The sequence below is a fragment of the Aptenodytes patagonicus genome, chromosome 14 (assembly GCF_965638725.1).
Source record: "Aptenodytes patagonicus chromosome 14, bAptPat1.pri.cur, whole genome shotgun sequence".
NCBI lineage: Eukaryota > Metazoa > Chordata > Aves > Sphenisciformes > Spheniscidae > Aptenodytes > Aptenodytes patagonicus.
Genome location: NC_134962.1, coordinates 14,268,549 through 14,286,182, shown reverse-complemented (window position 1 = coordinate 14,286,182; position 17,634 = coordinate 14,268,549). Strand labels below are relative to the sequence as shown.

The 17,634-nt window shown below is 41.3% G+C and overlaps 1 protein-coding gene across 5 annotated transcripts in view; it reads left to right on the top strand.

Moving 5' to 3' along the window:
* PTPRT (protein tyrosine phosphatase receptor type T) overlaps positions 1 to 17,634 on the top strand; it is a 475,551-nt gene that overhangs the window by 435,824 nt on the left and 22,093 nt on the right. For all 5 annotated transcript variants that reach the window (XM_076352439.1, XM_076352436.1, XM_076352438.1 and 2 more), the window contains 6 exons: positions 2,143 to 2,230; positions 9,883 to 9,959; positions 10,871 to 10,907; positions 12,857 to 12,954; positions 14,717 to 14,833; positions 16,170 to 16,324. In XM_076352439.1, the coding sequence (XP_076208554.1) occupies positions 2,143 to 2,230; positions 9,883 to 9,959; positions 10,871 to 10,907; positions 12,857 to 12,954; positions 14,717 to 14,833; positions 16,170 to 16,324 (572 nt within the window). The remainder of the gene's footprint in view (positions 1 to 2,142; positions 2,231 to 9,882; positions 9,960 to 10,870; positions 10,908 to 12,856; positions 12,955 to 14,716; positions 14,834 to 16,169; positions 16,325 to 17,634) is intronic.

The following is a 17,634-nucleotide window of genomic DNA, read 5'->3' as shown; positions in this document are numbered from 1 at the left end:
AGTTTGTGTTCCTCACCAACCAGAGCTGTGCTTCCTCTCTTCAGAGTTGGATAGTTCTGTGAAAAGCTGAGATTTCTTTAGTATTGAATGAGATGAAAAATCCTGGACTCTTAAATCTTGGGAGGCTCTATCAGGCAGATCTAAAAACATCCATTTCAATGGAGAATCACATGAAAGGATGGGGTTTGCTGAAAAGGGATTTACTGGACCTGAATGTATTTTCTTTGGCCAAGATAGCTTCTCCCATGTGGAAGTCATGAGAAAGGATTTTCTTCTTTTCCTTTTTTCCTTTTTTCTTTTTTCCTTTTTCCTTTTTCCTTTTTCCTTTTTCCTTTTTCCTTTTTCCTTTTTCCTTTTTCCTTTCAGATGGCTATGATTAGATGTCTAATGACTGTTGCCATTCTCTGGTCAATCTGCTGTAATTTGATATTAGTGGAAAAACAAGGCACCTTTTTCCTCAGTCTTTGAAGATGAAAATGAACCTTCCTCACCTCTTTTCTTTTGCTCGGGGATTTTTTTGTTGTGTATGGGTTTGTTGGTTGGGTTTTTTTTTTGTGCTCGGGAGATGAGCTGCTATTTGGAAACAGCTGTCTGTAAAGGAAATATATGTGTGATCAAAGCCCTCACCAATTAGAGAGTTATTACTCTTTCTCCTGGGCTTTTGAATAGGAATTCACTGTCCTTGTCTTTTGTCAGCAGTGCTCCTGGCAGTGCTGCAGTGCCTGACTTTTTCTGTCCTGGAACCCCTTTGGGGAAAATTCACAACGATCTGGTCTGCCAGGGGTTTGCTCATATTAAGTTTAATTGTAATGCCAGTGTTGTAGATCCTAATAATTGTGTCTCTCTGCTATTGCATTCAGGCACTGTAATAGACCTGGATGGCCTGTGAAGATGAATATAAATTCATTTTCTAGCACAGCTGTGTCAAGCTACCCACTGCTAGCTAAGGCAGATACGATTCTACAATGATTGTGGTATAAAAGCCCTGTAATTCCCTGGGGACCATAAATAATACAATTTATAATGTCGCTGCTGTTTTTAGTAATGTAGGATCATGTTAGGGAGTCAATCTTGGAGGAGGCAGATCTAGAGAGGCAATTGAGTGGGAGCTGTTCTTCTCCTCACCTGTGTTTTCAGCACAAGTCAAGGCTAGGCTGGCTGCAGCCGACACCAGCGGTTTGCAGATCGTGGCTTTCCGTCCAGTTGTGATGCCGGCCATACCCAGGGAGCTGGTGCCGTTGCTGTTTCAGCAGAAAGCACTGCTGTGCCTGCTGCTTTGATCTGCCTGTGCTGACATCCCCGACCGTCCTGAGACAGGGAGAGGGATCATCCTGCTTACAGGCAGTCCGGGCCGTCTTCCAAGGAAGACAAGATGTCCTTCAGCCAGATCCCGTGACAGCTGCCGTTTTCCTGGCTTTGCCTTGAACATCCTTCCTGGACGTGTCTCAAGGGGAAGGTGGCTCATTTGAGTGTGTTCAGAATAGCTATAGGACCAGGCTATAGGGTAGGGTAGCATTGTGTGCTGCCAGTTTCCTTACCCCATCCTTGTCAACTGAAAGAGCAGATTTTAGGAAAATAGCTATTTATTTTCATAGTTCGTGGGCATGTTTTACCTCCTTTTACCTCTCTTCCTTAGACATGATCTAAAACTCCAAGCTTTTTTATTTTCCCCCCAAGGAAACCAGCTAGTGGTTTGTATTGCGTCACCCCATCATTAATATAGAAATAGGTGAAACCACCGTATCTGTTTTCAACTTAAATATGAAAGACTAAGCACTATGTTTCAGCCATCTGGATTTTCTTAGAAGTGTATGTATGTGAAATCTCCACAAACCCTGTTCTACAGGAGAAATGAGGTTAACCTGTGACTGTGCAGCCAGAAATAAATTCCCCTGATCCTTTTAGAGCTGAAGTAGCAGGAGGAAAATGATTCTTCACTGGCAGAAGCCAAGAGGTGCAAATGGTCTGCACCAAGCTCTGCTTTTTGCATTAGTGGATATGCCCTTTTCTCAAGAACAGGTGTTTGCTTGATTGACTACTGAATTATGCAGCACCTTTATTTTTGCACTGCTCAGTCATCTTAATCCACCTGAAGGCATTGGCCAGATTTTTATAAACACTCTGCTATTGTTTATTTTGCAGGCACTACCCGAGGGGCAGACGGCATCCTGGGATACAGCCAAGGAAGACGAAAACCGCAATAAGAATAGATATGGAAACATAATCTCCTGTAGGTGTAAATTCACATTAAACTGAGCTTTCTGTAAGATTTTATGTGCATCCTGTGGAAAAGTGTGTGTTTGAGAATCTCACTAAAAGCTGGTTTACAGTGCTGAGCATTCAGTAGTTCAATCTGTTTGTTACAGGCTATGTTTCTATGATTGTTTTTTTTTTTATTTTATGGTTTTTTCATTGTTTTACATAAAGTCATTGCATGACTTTACATTTTTTTTACACATTTTCTATCTACCTTGCTTTGTGCTTAATGTTTGTAATTTAAGGGCTAAATCCTTTTGTCAGACTTGTGCAGTGGACGATGATGCCCATTTTATGTCCATTTTTACTACATAACCCGGAGTGTTCAGTGCCACAAATGGGAGCACAAAAGGAGATGCAAATAGATCAGATTTTTAGATATGGATCAGAGATCAGATTTTCTCCTTCCCTGTGGTCAGTAACCAGTGGAGCAGTCACTGCTTGTCCCCAGAGAGCTGGTTTGATGTGTGGGACAAGCTTAGCTTCTGCCCCAGAATTACAATAAGGCAGCTGAAAATGCGCTGAAGCTTTTTAGTTTTACTTCTTTCAGGAACCAATTACTGTTAGTGTTACAGGAATATTGATACATTGCAGAACTGCAGGGTGGTGAAGGACTCCATAAACCCATTTAGGTCAGCTTTATTCTCCAAGTCAGGACTAAATTCACCTCTGTCATTTGCATCAGATATTTGTGAAGCCTATTCCTAACGATCTCCAAAGCTGAGCTTTCCACAAGCTCCCCAGGCAGCTCACCCCAGTGTTTCATTATTCCTTATAATGACTGGGGAGAAGAGGTGTGAGAAATCATTCTTTTTAAGGGCTGCTGAGCAGCATCAAGTTGGAGAAGCCAAGCCTGAGAGCATCAGAACAAGAAATAAGAATATAAATGAATGTGCCATAGATTTTCATGACTGGATAAATCTATGGAATGCTGTAAGAGCAAAATTAAGTCACGCTGAGTGATATATTTAGTACTTTATTTTTTCTCAGGTTAAATATGTATTATTTCTTCTAGAACAGACAGACTTTACTAAAGAAGTAAAAAAACCCCACAAAACTTGGCCATAAAGAAAGATCATCTCACACATATCTTAACTACTCCTCTCTTTCTTTCAAGACTTGAAAGAAATGATTCATGTAAGACATTTTGGGGAATGGCACAGAACAGCTCAGTTCAGGCCCCCATGGTAAAGGTGAAGAAATCTGAAAATGGAGATCAGAAGTTTGTGAGCCCTGATCTGATCCCACTTGTGCTGCTGGCTTTGTGCGTTGGTTGTGAGCAGGTCACCAGTTCCATCAGTCTTTGTTTCTCTATGGGGAAAATGGAAGTGATAGTACTGCAGTATTACAGTTAGCGTGAAAATCATCTCCCTAAACTTCAGCTGCCTAAAAGCTCCACCTCACTGTTAAGTTTCCTGTGTTCCTAGTGGCAAAGAGAGATACCTCCGGACAGAGGTTCAATTTACCTGTCTATATGACTAGCTTAGATTAAATTAGTCTAAGACAGATGAATCTTCCAGCTATAACAACTACACATTGGAATGCAGATGAAAGTGCCATAGTATGATATAAGGAAGGAAATGAGAAAGACTCTTTGTTTCTCTGCATGATTTTGAGGAAGCAGTTGACATCATTTAAAAGTGGAGGAGAAAAGAGACAAGACTGTGTGCAATAGCCGCCATCTAATTTATGTTGAAGGTGATCACAAAGAAAACATTGAACTCCCAAATGAAATGTGAGAAGAAATTAAGGAAGCAAAATCGAGGAAGATAAATGGGGTATTATCTAAAGGGAGGGTGTTCACAAATATGGGTTGCTGTCTAACGAAGAGTGATGTTAGCCTTTTAGCTATAAATATAAATACAGTAGCAATACAGATAGAAGGTGATGCGCTTGAAAAAGGGAACGCAAAATGTAATCAAAGCTAGGGAAGAAGTGTCTGTGCGGTATAAAACATCAGGAAAGAAGCTCAATTTTGAGGGCTGTTGGGAAGGATTTCAGAATGAGGTTGAGAAAGGCATAGATAAAGAAAGCAAGGTAGTGAAAGAGAGGAAGGATACAGAAGAGTTGAAGGTAAATAACAAAGTTGAGTGGGTTTTCTTCGCTTCAAATATATATCAGAACAAAGAGTTTGAGGAGGAGACAACAGCTCTCCTAAAAGACAGCAAGGAGAATTTAGTAATGTGCAATAAAAAGTGATAAAATGGAGTGAAATCTTTACTTCACTTTGAAGAGGCTAGGGAGAAGGAAGGGAGGATGCCTAAGGAAGGAGCATATCATTCATCAGACATTTTGTAAAACCATTGGGAAATTATCAGTGGCATCACTGGCTAAGCCTTGAGCCAGACCCACTGACGGGCGACGTTGGACAACTTTCCTGAGTAAAGGCAACGACAGGATCCAGAATAGGGAATTGATAGCAGAGCTGAGAATAGCAGGAGAGTAGTTCCCTCTGGGCAGATGATGAAAACGAATGTGCTCAGTGGGTACAAACTGTGCAAAAGCCTGGGCAGAGGAGGGGAGGTGGAAAACGATTACACTCCTAGCTGCTTTGTTGTACTAGAATTGTAATTGCCAGTAAAACCCAGAGTATGCACTGATTGCTCCTACCAGTTTATTTGGTAAAAGGCTGCAGATGGCAATTAACATTATTTATTTAACCACAGTTGCCAGTTCATCACTCCTGGAACAAGATATCCCATGCCTTTTGGGGAGTGAATTGAAAAGTCAGGTTTTGATCTAACTTTTGTAACTGCTCCAGAGACTTTTGTTAAAATGTGGGTTTGTAAGCTCTTGCAATAAGTAGCATTGCTCAGTGAATCACAGCAGATTGGATCTTGTCTTTATGGCCTTCTGGGTAATAGTACACTTACAGGACTGTTTTACTCGGCTCACTGCTTTCCCAGGGCTGTATTAACATCGTGCCTCTCTATGAAAACCTAGATCTTACTGCCAGCCCCAACATCTGCTGTTCTTACATTTGCAAACCAAAACTGCAGATGAGGCTAATCTGTTCATGAAGAGGAGATGCAAGAGAGCTCTAAGCTCTCCCATGCTTTAAACCCCGGCTTTTCAGGGTTCCCTTCAATCTGCAACACTGGTATGTTTTTTGGAGAAAAGGAAAAGCTAAGGAGTGGATTTGGGGTCTGGATGACCACAGAAATCCACTGTTGATGGTGGAAAGATGCACTGTAATTGCACAGATTTGCCATGCTGGAGAAAGCTGCCCTACTCAAACTTTTTATTATATTGGCAGAGTCCTGCGCTTTGGGTATAAAAGCTGTAAGCACAAACACAGTTGTAGAGATGCAAGATTTTTCTTTAGGGGGCAAGGGTAGGTAGTGTATCCATTTATGTGCTGAAGCAAAATGATTTAAATTTGCTTTAGGGACTAGATATTGAGGCCTTCAAAGCGCATCAGCAAGTGGTTGTTAGGGGGAGAGACATTGAGCTTTTGTGGGTTGAGCTGAACCCATTACGTAGAAGAGAAAACATCCAGAAGCTGTATGGGACCTTTGGTTCTATTCAATTTCTCCCCATCTTGTCGAGATTTAGAGCCATTACATTATAATAGAGTAAAAGCTCTCAGATGAGAGCTGAGGACATAAAGACATAGGGTTGTGTTTTGCTTCGACTTACAGGAGAGCACTTTCTTTCCCTTTTCTCCCTTTACTGAGCACAATATTACAGGAGGTCAGCACTCACAGGAGTGCTCGTACTGATGCTACTTTAGACACATCCTCCCATCTGCAGTGGAGCATCTTCCCACTTAGGCACCATGGTTTTAAAGTCTTGTGATGGTCCGTTAAAAACTATTGAGTTGATGACAAAAGACAGTAGAGAAATTTGCTTGATTTCCTTCATGTTCTGACTACCATATGCTTTGGGCTGGAAGACTGTGAATTACTAAGAGAATTTTGTGGTGGAAGAGACGAACAACAGAGAGATTAACAGAGCTCTCGGCTGAAACGCAGGTGGATGCACTTCTTGGCCATGGGCAGGGATAATGCATAAAATTAAAAAAAAATCATGTCAGTATTGGATTTAGAATAGAAGTCTTTTGTCTTCCAAGTGTTTTTATTCCATGGTTTCTTCTGTAGTGCCTATGCTCTTGCTTGTCTGTGCAGTGTCCATGGTATGTGATCCTGAGAGGGTGGGATATATCTCACCTCGCTACTACCCAGTTCTCAAGGCACAGTCCAGGACCAGTGGGGAAAGAAAGGGGAGGGCAGTGTGCCTTGGGAGGGCAGATCATCTTTTCGTACCAGAACTGGGTTGAATAACTTCAAAAGATGTCTGTATTTCTCCATTGGCTGTGTGGGGAACCTTGACAGCCAGTTTAGACTAGCTGCGTAATATTTAGATGGCAAAAGTTGTGTGAGATTAATCCAGTGCTGGTGTCAAAATGAGATGTGGAAAAATTGCAGTGATCACTAATGGGAATTTTGACAGAAGTTTGAAACGATAACATTTTTGTGCTAAAATGGGAGCACAATGCTTTTCAGTGAAATTCTTGTCATTTTTTAAATCTGTGTTAAGACCAATTTTCAGGCAAGGTACTCTTCATACAAATTTAGAGTTCTGCTAACTTGCATACAGACTATAGTAAATAGGGAGAAATAAAATCATTTCTACATTTATTAAGTATATTTCCATTTTTTGCAGTCCTGAATGTTACAGACAGGCAATTTTTCTTCTGTTTCTCCCTCCATTTTTAAAGTTTCTTATAATCCATTTGTAACACACAGTGATAGGATGTCTGATAAATTTACAGAAGAGTTGAGCAACACTTTCATTTCAGTGTGCCAAATATGTAGTCTCCTTGGCTAGTGTAGTCCAGTGGAAAGGGTGCAGAATCAGAAATAAATTCTGACCATTGGGAGAAGATATAGTGAAGACATTCGCTGTTCTTTAAAAAGTCCTTTAAAGTCCATAGATGAAAACAACTAAGTACAAGTTCATTACTGTTAGTAGCATAATAAGTTGCATTGGTTTTTGCCCCTCTCCATTAAAAAAAAAAAGCCAAATAAATTCCAATGTTTTTTGGGGAAAAAAGGGATTTACAAAGTAAGTTATTTCATGAACTTTTATTCAGACTGTGCTCCTAAACAGGCACTATTAAAACATCACTAATATTTTGTGTTTACCATGTACACAGATTTTTTTTTTCTGCTGCACTGTTCACACTCATAAGAGAAATAAATCTCCCACAGGAATTAATCTCATTTTTGTAAAATATGCAATGAATTATTGTGAATTCTGTCCTCCTGAAGCAAAGTTCAACTAAAAGTATTTTTCATTTGGTCCCAAAATATAATTGGACCTAAACCTGAATGTCTCCTTTTTTAAAAATACCATTCATTTCCAATGGACATTTCTTCTTCCGTTGCTGTTCTTCATGAACAGAATAATCATATTTGGCTTAAAGGCAAAAAACCCAACACTTTTTACAGCTACAGAGCATCTTTTCTTCATCCATAGCTGTCTTAAATGCATAGACCTCTTCTGCAGTCTCCTTCTCAGGTCTTTCATCTAGCTCCCTCAGAAGGTATTCATCCTGTCTGTTTTAAGTTTTTAACTAAAGAGTGGCTCAAAGAGCTGAAACTTAAATTTTGTGTTTGGTTCTATTAAATGAGGAGAGGCAGGTTCTTCCTTGAGGGCTCTTCAGAGCACTTCGACTACACGCTGTGCATAGCCAGTGTCTTTGTCCCACTTAAAAAATCCACCTGAGATTCTTTTCACCTGCCATTAGGGTCATTTTTGGTCTCATCTCTTTTTAGTTCTATTGTTGCAATAAGTTAAGACTTCCATAACGTTATTATGTTGTGGTATCACAAGAGGAGTTAGTAAATGTTCCCCTCCCAGCCATTAGCTCTAGGGTTTGTTTTTTTTCTTTGCTTTTGTGTGATTCTTAACTAGCCTTAGTTCCCTGCCTTGAATTGCAAGTCTGAAATTGTCTGTGGGAGATTTTGTGTATTTCGTCTAGATGTCCTGTTTAATCAGCTCTTGGTCTGTCTTTATGAATTGCTCTAAGTATAAATTCTTTTGTTGTCTGTCTGACCACATGATTTACTGCAACTCCTAGTGCAGTTGCCTTGAGCGCAGGTAACTGTCTAGAGTTGGGAACATCAGCACTCTGAGAAATACACCTACTTCCACTGTGTCTACAAAGGGTATATTTATTAATACAAATATAACAGAGCTTTTGATGGATTCAGCTGCGTAACCTTTTTTGAATGCAAATATGGGATTTGATAAATACAGCAGTGTGGTTGTATTTTTGGGGTGTGAAAATCTCACCCAAAGAATGAAGAGAGTATGAGAATCATTGTTTTACATAACCGAATTAATATTTAACATATATCCGAATCTTGGTTTTCAGAACTGCATGCACATCTGTCTTCACAGTTATTATCTGATTCTACATTTAATTAAGTGATGACTAAAACCCTTTTTGACTGAGTTACTGCAGAATCACACCTCGTATTTTTATGTTTCATTGCTGTGAATCTTTTTAATGGAACGTAAGTCATGCTTAGGCCCGAATTTTGCAAAGTGCCTCTAAACATTAGTGCTTTACTGACTGAGAGCTAAGGTCTAGAGAGCTGGTAGAGAGGAAATAAGCTTAATGGACTCTATATTATACTTCTTTAAAAAATTGTTTAAAAATAAGCCCAGCATGCCCAGCAGTGACCTCTGTACCCCAGGAGCCTTTGCCAAGCAACTGGCCCTTAGATAGCAGTTCTGCAATTAATTGCATACCAGTGCTGGGATTGCCAGACCGAATCAGCTCAACAGCCCAGCTCACGGAGTATCTCCTTTGACAGAGCCCAGCACCAGCTGTTCCAGAGAAAGATCAAAATATTCCCTCGGTGGAAAATCATGACATAATCTGCCCGCTGGGGTAGTTCGTTTCTGCGTCTGAACTGTAGAGCATGCTGGGAGATGAAAAGCTTGATATCTGTTATTTTATTGCCTTATCTAAAGTAATTTTGAATGTCCTCAAAAACATGAATGTTTCTAATTTATTTTTTTTAACGCTGCCTTGATGCCGTTTTGTTGCTGTGAGTTCTGTGGGTTGCATAAAGGAACACTGCTCTGATTTCCTTTGGTATTTCCTTTCAGGTTTCTGGGTTGCCCCATTTCTTATTTGCAGGATTTCATTTGCCATTTTACCCTCCTTAATCTTTTATACCTCTGTCGTGACCTATTTATTTTTATCCTGATCTTGACAGTTTTAGCTCTTGCCTCAGTTTCCGTAGATCAGACGAAGCCAGGGAGGCTGTTACTTTCAAGTGTGAAGATGGCTTTTGTAACGGAGATCTGTCCCAAGACCCCCAAACCAAGCAACGTTTGTGGTCTGTCTAAAAGCTTTATAAGGATTATGGTGACAGCAGTGAATTTAATGAACACCGAGTATGAATGAACACTAACCTGAGGATCTAAACGTTACATCTTAAACACAAAAGAAAGGGCTTGTAGGAACAAGAATACCTGTGATATTCTTTCATTTTTTATTATTCTAAGGATTCAATTACCCACCTGCAGGAATCGGCAGATTAAAAAAAAACACTTAGAAACTCCTCTTTATCGTTACTGTCACTTTTTTTTCTTTCCTTCTTTCAGATGATCATTCAAGAGTGAGATTGCAGCTGCTGGATGGGGACCCTCACTCTGACTACATAAACGCCAATTACATAGACGTAAGGCTCCTGGACATTCCCGCTATGACAAACACTCCTGCTGACAAGTCTGCTTATGAATTTGGTGCATCTGCCATAGGGACGGACTGTTGATCTGATATGAATGGCAGCTGAACATTATACAAACATAGTGTCGTGACAGGGAGAAGGTTCTCGGTCTCCAGTTTATTCTGTCTGACCAATCTGGACAGATGGAGATTTCCTATGTTTGACAGATCCACCAACATAAGTGGAATGTGGGCTAAATGACATATGCGGAAATCAATATCGGCCCCTCGCAATAGTGTTAGTAGATATCTGAGACTTACCGACTTCTTACAAAGTTGCAGTGCAGAAGGCGTGTAAATAGATTGACATTTTTTCTTTTTAGTGTTATAAAATAACATTCAAAAAGCAGCCTCCCTCGCACACACAGAATGATCAAATGAACATGTGTTTCTTGTATGCATCTCCTAAATCTTAGGAATGTGACAATGTTCAGAAGAGTTTCTTTAAGGGATGAAAAATACACCTAATAAAGTTACATAAGACTGATATGCAGCATTTTCATACAGAGGCAAATGCATACCTTTCTTCTTTTTCAAACAAGAAGGTACACCGTTTTGCCTATTAGTTTTCAGAGTTGCCCACAGGTTAGTCACAGGACTTGTGTTTCTTCAAGGAAATAGTGAAAACTGACCCATTCCTGTTTTCTCTTTGGCATAATGAGACCTTATTATACAGCCTGAGCAAGATACTATCGCTTAAAATCTCATAGGGCAGCCTAGTTGCCTGTCTTCATTCATTCAGTAACCAGTGTTAGTACATTGTTAAGAGTGCAGCATTGCTGGGACCTGGAAAGTATAAAATACATGATGTGCTTTGTCTGAACTGTGATCTCGCAGCCCGTCACATATTTTCTTTTTTTCCAGGGGTACCACCGGCCTCGCCATTACATTGCAACTCAAGGCAAGTTCATTCTTGTATGTCTAAATATTTGTAAAACCTCTGCTGTTTTAAACTGTTGTAAGAGCTATTTATAGGGTGACATCTTCTGTTTTGGGGGACATCTGAAAACTTGGTATAGGGGCACAAAAGGGAAGGATATAGAGTGTTCCAAGATCTTTAAGGCACTGTCGTGGTTTAACCTCAGCCGGCAACTAAGCCTCACCCAGCCGCTCGCTCACTCCCCCTCCGCGGGGTGGGATGGGGGAGAGAATCAGAAGGGTAAAAGTGAGAAAACTCGTGGGTTGAGATAAAGACAGTTTAATAGGTAAAGCAAAAGCCACACACACAAGCAAAGCAAACCAAGGAATTCCTTCACTCCTTCCCATGGGCAGGCAGGTGTTCAGCCATCCCCAGGAAAGCAGGGCTCCATCACGCCTAACGGTGACTTGGGAAGACAAACACCATCACTCCAAACGTCCCCCCCTTCCTTCTTCTTCCCCCCAGCTTTATATGCTGAGCATGACGTCCCATGGTATGGAATGTCCCTTTGGCCAGTTGGGGTCAGCTGTCCTGGCTGTGCCCCCTCCCAGCTTCTTGGGCACCTCCAGCCTGCTCAGTCGGTAGAGCATAGGAAGCTGAAAAGTCCTTGACTAGTGTAAGCACTGCTCAGCAACAACTAAAACATCGGTGTGTTATCAACATTATTCTCACCCTAAATCCAAAACACAGCACTGTACCAGCTACTAGGAAGGAAATTAACTCTATCCCTGCCAAAACCAGGACAGGCAGTCAAACGCAAAACCTCAGCTACAGGAATAAAACAATGCTACAGACTTAGAGGTGGCAGTACAATCTATAATGCGTCCTTTGTGCATGAAGTATGAGATTAGAACTAATAGAGACTTTACAGATCTTGGGTTTACCTTCTGAAATGAAATTGCTTGAGGAGGGCAGTATGAATAAGCCTGTGACTGATGAACTTTTGGTTACTGGGAACTAGTAGGAAATACATTTGAACACCACCTTCTGTAAGTTAGTTGATGAGTTTCCTATGCCTTTGGGCGGGGGGGGGGGAAACAAGAAAAAACAACACAATTCAATGCTGAGGGCTATCCATGTTAGATGACAAACCTCCCTACTCCTGTTCTGTACTACAGGGTGCTGTTTTCCTGCATCACTGCCCAAACTCTTATGCCATGACTACTTCCTCTACCATTATTTGTCCTCATTTTTGTGCATTCCTTACCTGCAAATGTGATGTTCATAGAAATGACTCTATTCTTACATTCTGCTTTATGACTTTATTGCTGGCTTGTCCCTGTTGAAAGAGTAAAAAACCATGTTAGAATAAAACTGGTGTTTGAGGATGTACAGGTATAGGGAATGCAGCAAGGCAGAGAACATGGAGGATGGGCAGAGCGGGTGAAAGGAGTCCTCTTCTCCACTCCATCGACAGTGGAGAAGAGAGGAAGGAAACAAAGTCAGAGAGAGGCTCTAGCCTAACAAACCTCTTGCGAGTACTGGCTCTTTGGCTGTTGGAACCTGAAATTTTTCTCTCTGGAGAAACTTCAAAAAAGGCCTAATTTCTGCATGTTTCCTTCCTCCTTCATAATTAATAAATATTAAAGTGTGAAATGGAGGAATTTTAGTGCTGCATCAGGTACAAATTTCAATACAGCCTTAATTACAGAGTCACTATAGGGTGCATCCATGTCCCATCACTTATACATGATTACCTACTGGAGCCATCTCTACTATTTACAATACAGCCATCACCTCTGTTTCAAGCGTGCTAGAACCTTAAATACCCCCTGTGAGGAAGTGTCTGATCTCTTAATCTCAGAGGGATGATCTGAAAGGGAGAGTAGGATCCTGTGGGAACAGGGCAATGGCTGGGGAACAGCTGAAAAGAGTTGTTGGCATTCGATACACTCTCTTAAGATGTCCTTTTGTCTTTTCTCCTGCCCCAGGGCCGATGCAAGAGACAGTGAAGGATTTCTGGAGAATGATTTGGCAAGAAAACTCTGCAAGTGTTGTCATGGTCACCAACTTGGTGGAAGTGGGCAGGGTAAGGGTTTCCACTTTCCCAGCATATAAAGCCAAACTAGCGCAGGGTATAACACGGTGCTGCTGTTCAGGCAAGCTCAGCAAGTGAAATGCCCTTTGCTTACTGTAGTAAGGGAATGAATTAAACCACTCTGGGTTTTTCTCTAAAATGCTAGATTTTGTAATAATCAGCTGCTTCCCTTCTAGACTAATAAGGATCATGTTCCTGGTGTAAGTCTCAGCTTTAGCAGAGTTATACAAATTTATGCTAGCCGAGAAGCTGTCTCCTTTTTCAGTACAGAAGGAAAAATGTACTTCTGTAGTAATTATTCTTTATGTATAATTTGAATACTTCTCTACCCACAAAAATCCGGAGGGGCGAGAACGTGTGACGGGTGTTCAAACTAATAAAAGAGCTCTTTAAATGACAATTCAAAGCCTAGAGTTGCCAGTCACTTCAGAAGACCAATCTTCCGTGGTGGTATGGGTTTGTGCACAGCTGGATCCTGGGGCCACCCGCCAGCGTTGGCCTCCTCAACACCCACCGCTTCACTCCCTTGGACTCAGGAACCAGAAGTCCCTGTGTCAGCACAAGGCAATTGCCAAAGCCTACGATGGGAGCAAACGTGAATAACTCAAAAGGCGTAGGCTAGACTTTAGGGAATAAGAAAAAGGCATGTCTGGGGTGGCTTTCCCCAGCATATTTTTCCCACTCCTGGTGGTCTTTGGTTTAGAGACATTCTCAGCCAGAAACTGGAGCTCTTAAAAATTTTGTCCTGATGTTTGTCACCTTCCATTGCTTTGCTACTAAGAAAAATTTAAGTGATAGTTTACTCACAGCCATTAGTAATTCAGCTGCTTTGTATCTGATTTCCTTTAGATCTCATGGTTGAATGCCAGCTGGATCTGTTCATTTATTGTTACTTACTCTATTTTACCATCTATTGACACTTCAGTTTGAAATAAATGCCTCTGTGTAAAAAAACCCAACAAACCTACATTAATCATATTTAATATTTATAAAACCCCTTCCGATTATGATTGGATCTGGAACATGAAACCTGCTTCACAGTAGCTAATTGCTTTTAGGTGCTGTTCCACTCTTTCATGCTAGAGCATTTAATAACATGATAGACTTTGTTAGCCTAAATATCCCTTCTAGAGCTTCACAGCCTTGGCTTTAATTTCTGCTATTAGTTTTGCACATGGCTTCTAGAAGTGGCTAAGCTTGGGATATTTTTACGTGATCAGATTTCTTTCTTGAGCCTTAGCTGAGGCCTGTCACAGCTGGTAAAACATCAAATTTGTGTCCCCATCTGATAAGGAAGCTTAGAGTCAAACAAATTTAATGTATCAACAAGTATCTCACAATCCCTATGAACTGAAATTCTTTGGCTAAACAGAGTTCAGAATTACAGTAGCAATAGCAAGAGCATAGATTTTTCCCAAAGGGGATGGTGGTAGTGACTGCCAGGTATTCTGTAAACCTGATATATTCTCAGGGCATGTATGGAAATTTAAGGAAGACTATCTTAAAGAAGAAGAGCTGAATGCATCCTTTTCATTTGTATTCACAACAGAGGAAACTGAAGAAAATTTTCCCTGTGGTTTCTATATATGGTAAAGGCATTTTGATTGAATTTATGCAGTTAATTTTGACAAGGTCTGTACATCAGAAGAAAGCCCAATTTGTGTTGGCTTCGGCTTGAAAGTGGAGTAAAACGTAGGTCAGGTCTGACTCAATTTGAGCTATTTCCTCTCAATATTTTCTTTTTCCCCCCCAGGTAAAGTGTGTTCGATACTGGCCGGATGACACAGAGGTCTATGGAGATATTAAAGTCACATTAATTGAGACAGAACCATTGGCAGAGTATGTCATACGCACGTTTACTGTACAAAAGGTAAGGAAATCTTCAATCAGCTGAAACTTCGATACAACACTTAATTTGTGTTCAGAAATGTGAACTCTGGGAAACATATCCAGAATGCTCTTGGAGATGGGAGCTGTTACTATTTGGACAGGTTTCACTTCAGAAACCTAAATTTTTGACAGAGATTCTAATTTTGGACAAATGATTTTAAATTAACATCTTGATGTAGCCACAAAAGTAGAATCCACAGTGCATGAAGTTTAAATGCATCCAAAAGCCAGCAGATAGTTGATGTTATGCCAGGAATAATAACTGTCATGTTTCACAGTGGCAAATTACAGATGAAAAAAGAGATCAGTTAAAATGGATGCCAGGTAGGATCACCTTTCAACAGAAATAAAAATACAATAAAGGCAAGAGTATAAAAATTATCCCCAAATCGGCAGGATTTGGAAGATTTTTGTTACATGTAATTAGAAATTGGAAGTCTAAGTGTCAGAGTATTCCAGGTCTGTCCAAATTACTCTCCAAACACTCAGTAAATGGTTTTAAAGCTTTTCAAAAATTCCTGCTAAATGAACTTCAGCCACACTGGGAATATTGTTCCAGTTTTCTAATACATCGGCTCCATATTTCATTAAATCACTGAAAAACATGGTAAGAAATGCTAATGCCAAAATCTGAGAGGTTAGAGGACCTGCTGCTGGATTCCACCTACATTTCCTGTACGATAAAATGTTACAGCTAACTGACACTTCTGTGTTACCCTTTGCAGGGCATATACAAGTGGTGTCAATTTTCAGGTACCAGTAACCTGGTCTCACCAGAAAGGCTGAGTGATGGGTCTGGGTACCAGTTTCTGCCCTTTTCACCACCAGCTGTAATCTCAAACTGAGATTTTTTGGCAGGGGATGGCAGAAAATCTACCGTTGCCTGGGGCATGCCCACTCTGTAGGTGTTCATTCCCCAGGCTGTTACTTCAGCGCCTCAAAAAGGATTTAAGAGTGACTTCTTGGGGGTTTATGGCAATAACACCAAAGGAGGCTGGATAAGTGCAGCCATGGTATGCGGGGACTGAAGTCACCCTGTAAAGTTCCTAATCAGCTGGGTTTAAACTCTAAGACAATGAGTTTGAATTGGGAGCTGGCATTCACCTTCATAGTCCTCAGTTGTATGTTACCCACTTCATTTGTACTTGGAGTTCAGCTTAAAATCTCTCAAAGTGAAAAGCGGCGCAGGACACGTTCCCGCGTATAATGGGAGCTAAACGCTTGTTCAGCCCTCTGCGTGAGGGAAAGAAGCAGTGATCTGAATATGCTGATTGCAGTCTGACAGAAGAAAAATAGAGGCTGTGTTGTCTCCTCAGAAAGGCTACCATGAGATCCGAGAGATTCGGCAGTTCCACTTCACCAGCTGGCCGGACCACGGGGTTCCCTGCTATGCCACAGGCCTCCTGGGCTTCGTTCGTCAAGTGAAGTTTCTCAATCCCCCGGAAGCAGGACCCATTGTTGTGCACTGCAGGTATGTGAGCTCTTTGAGCCTTTTCTCCATCAGCTTTTTCAGCTTTTTCCCTTTTTTCTTTTCATCTGGCAATAATCACCTATATTTTGTTTGTTTAAGAGTATAATTTCGTGGGGAAACAAAGTGGAATTTTATTTTCTTTTTGAAAGTGACAGCTCTGGAGCTTAGCTGGCATGAATTGGAGATGATATAAGTAGGTCAGAGAGGGCCATTCGACTGTAGAAGACCCTCTGGTGGCCTATACTCTCTTAGATGCTCATAGCAGAGCCGGGAAAATGGTAGGTATCTGGGACAGCCATTCCAATCGTTATCTACAACAAACCTCTCGTGGCAGAAGGGATGATGCCGACAAAATGACAGGGCTGCCAACGGGGAATTTCAAAGCAATTTTGCTTTTCTTTACCCGCATGCACTGCAGTTCAGCTCTGTACCAGCATCGACAGTCTTACCTGGAACGTTACTTTGTCTTCCTGGGTCTGGATGCCAGCCGTTGTGCGTCTTGGCCTCCTCAAAGCCCAGGAGCTGGAATGGGCATGTCAGACTGAAAACCTGCCCAGTGCCTTCCAGCTAGTAAATAAAAGGGGAATGCCTGAGGAAACCTCGCTGCTTGGAAAATTCGGACTGTTGAATCACGTGCTTGCTAACTCCCCGGCTGCCGCTGTTACTGGTGAGGGCTCTTCTGCGCTGTTTTCTTCCAGCTGAGCTTAAAGCCCTACTGTGCAAGGCACTATATGAATATGTAGGAGAGTGTCCCTGACATGAAGAACTAACAGTTTGAGGTGTGATCAGGCATGCTGCTGATGGTGGGAGAGCAGACACACACACACACACAGACTGGCATCAGTTAGGTGACTTCAAATGCAAGGAAAGACATTGCTACAAAAACAGATTTTGGGTTTGTAGCAGCTACTTCTGTAGGGCTCGGGCCACAGCTCAGGGCACGTGTTCTATAAAGGAGACATGGCTGGAGCACAAGGCTGGAGAGCAGAGCTGGCTATTGCAAAATCTCACCCCTAATCAATCCACAGGCAATTACCACTAACTGCCATGCTGTGTGATCAGGAAGAGAGAGAGAATACATCCCACACCCACTTTGAAAAGGAAAATCAATTAAATCTTACCTTTTTAAAACAGTTTTGGGTTGGAGGGGTGTTTTGTTTTGTTGGGTTTTTTTAGCAATTAGTGAATCAGTTTTATAATAAAATACAGCTAAGCCTGAGGAGCTGGCAGAAGGGAATTCACTCAGAGCTCGGGGCCTGAATTTGCTACCTTGGTGCCATGACATGGGTCTGGCCCTGGAAGGAGTCTGA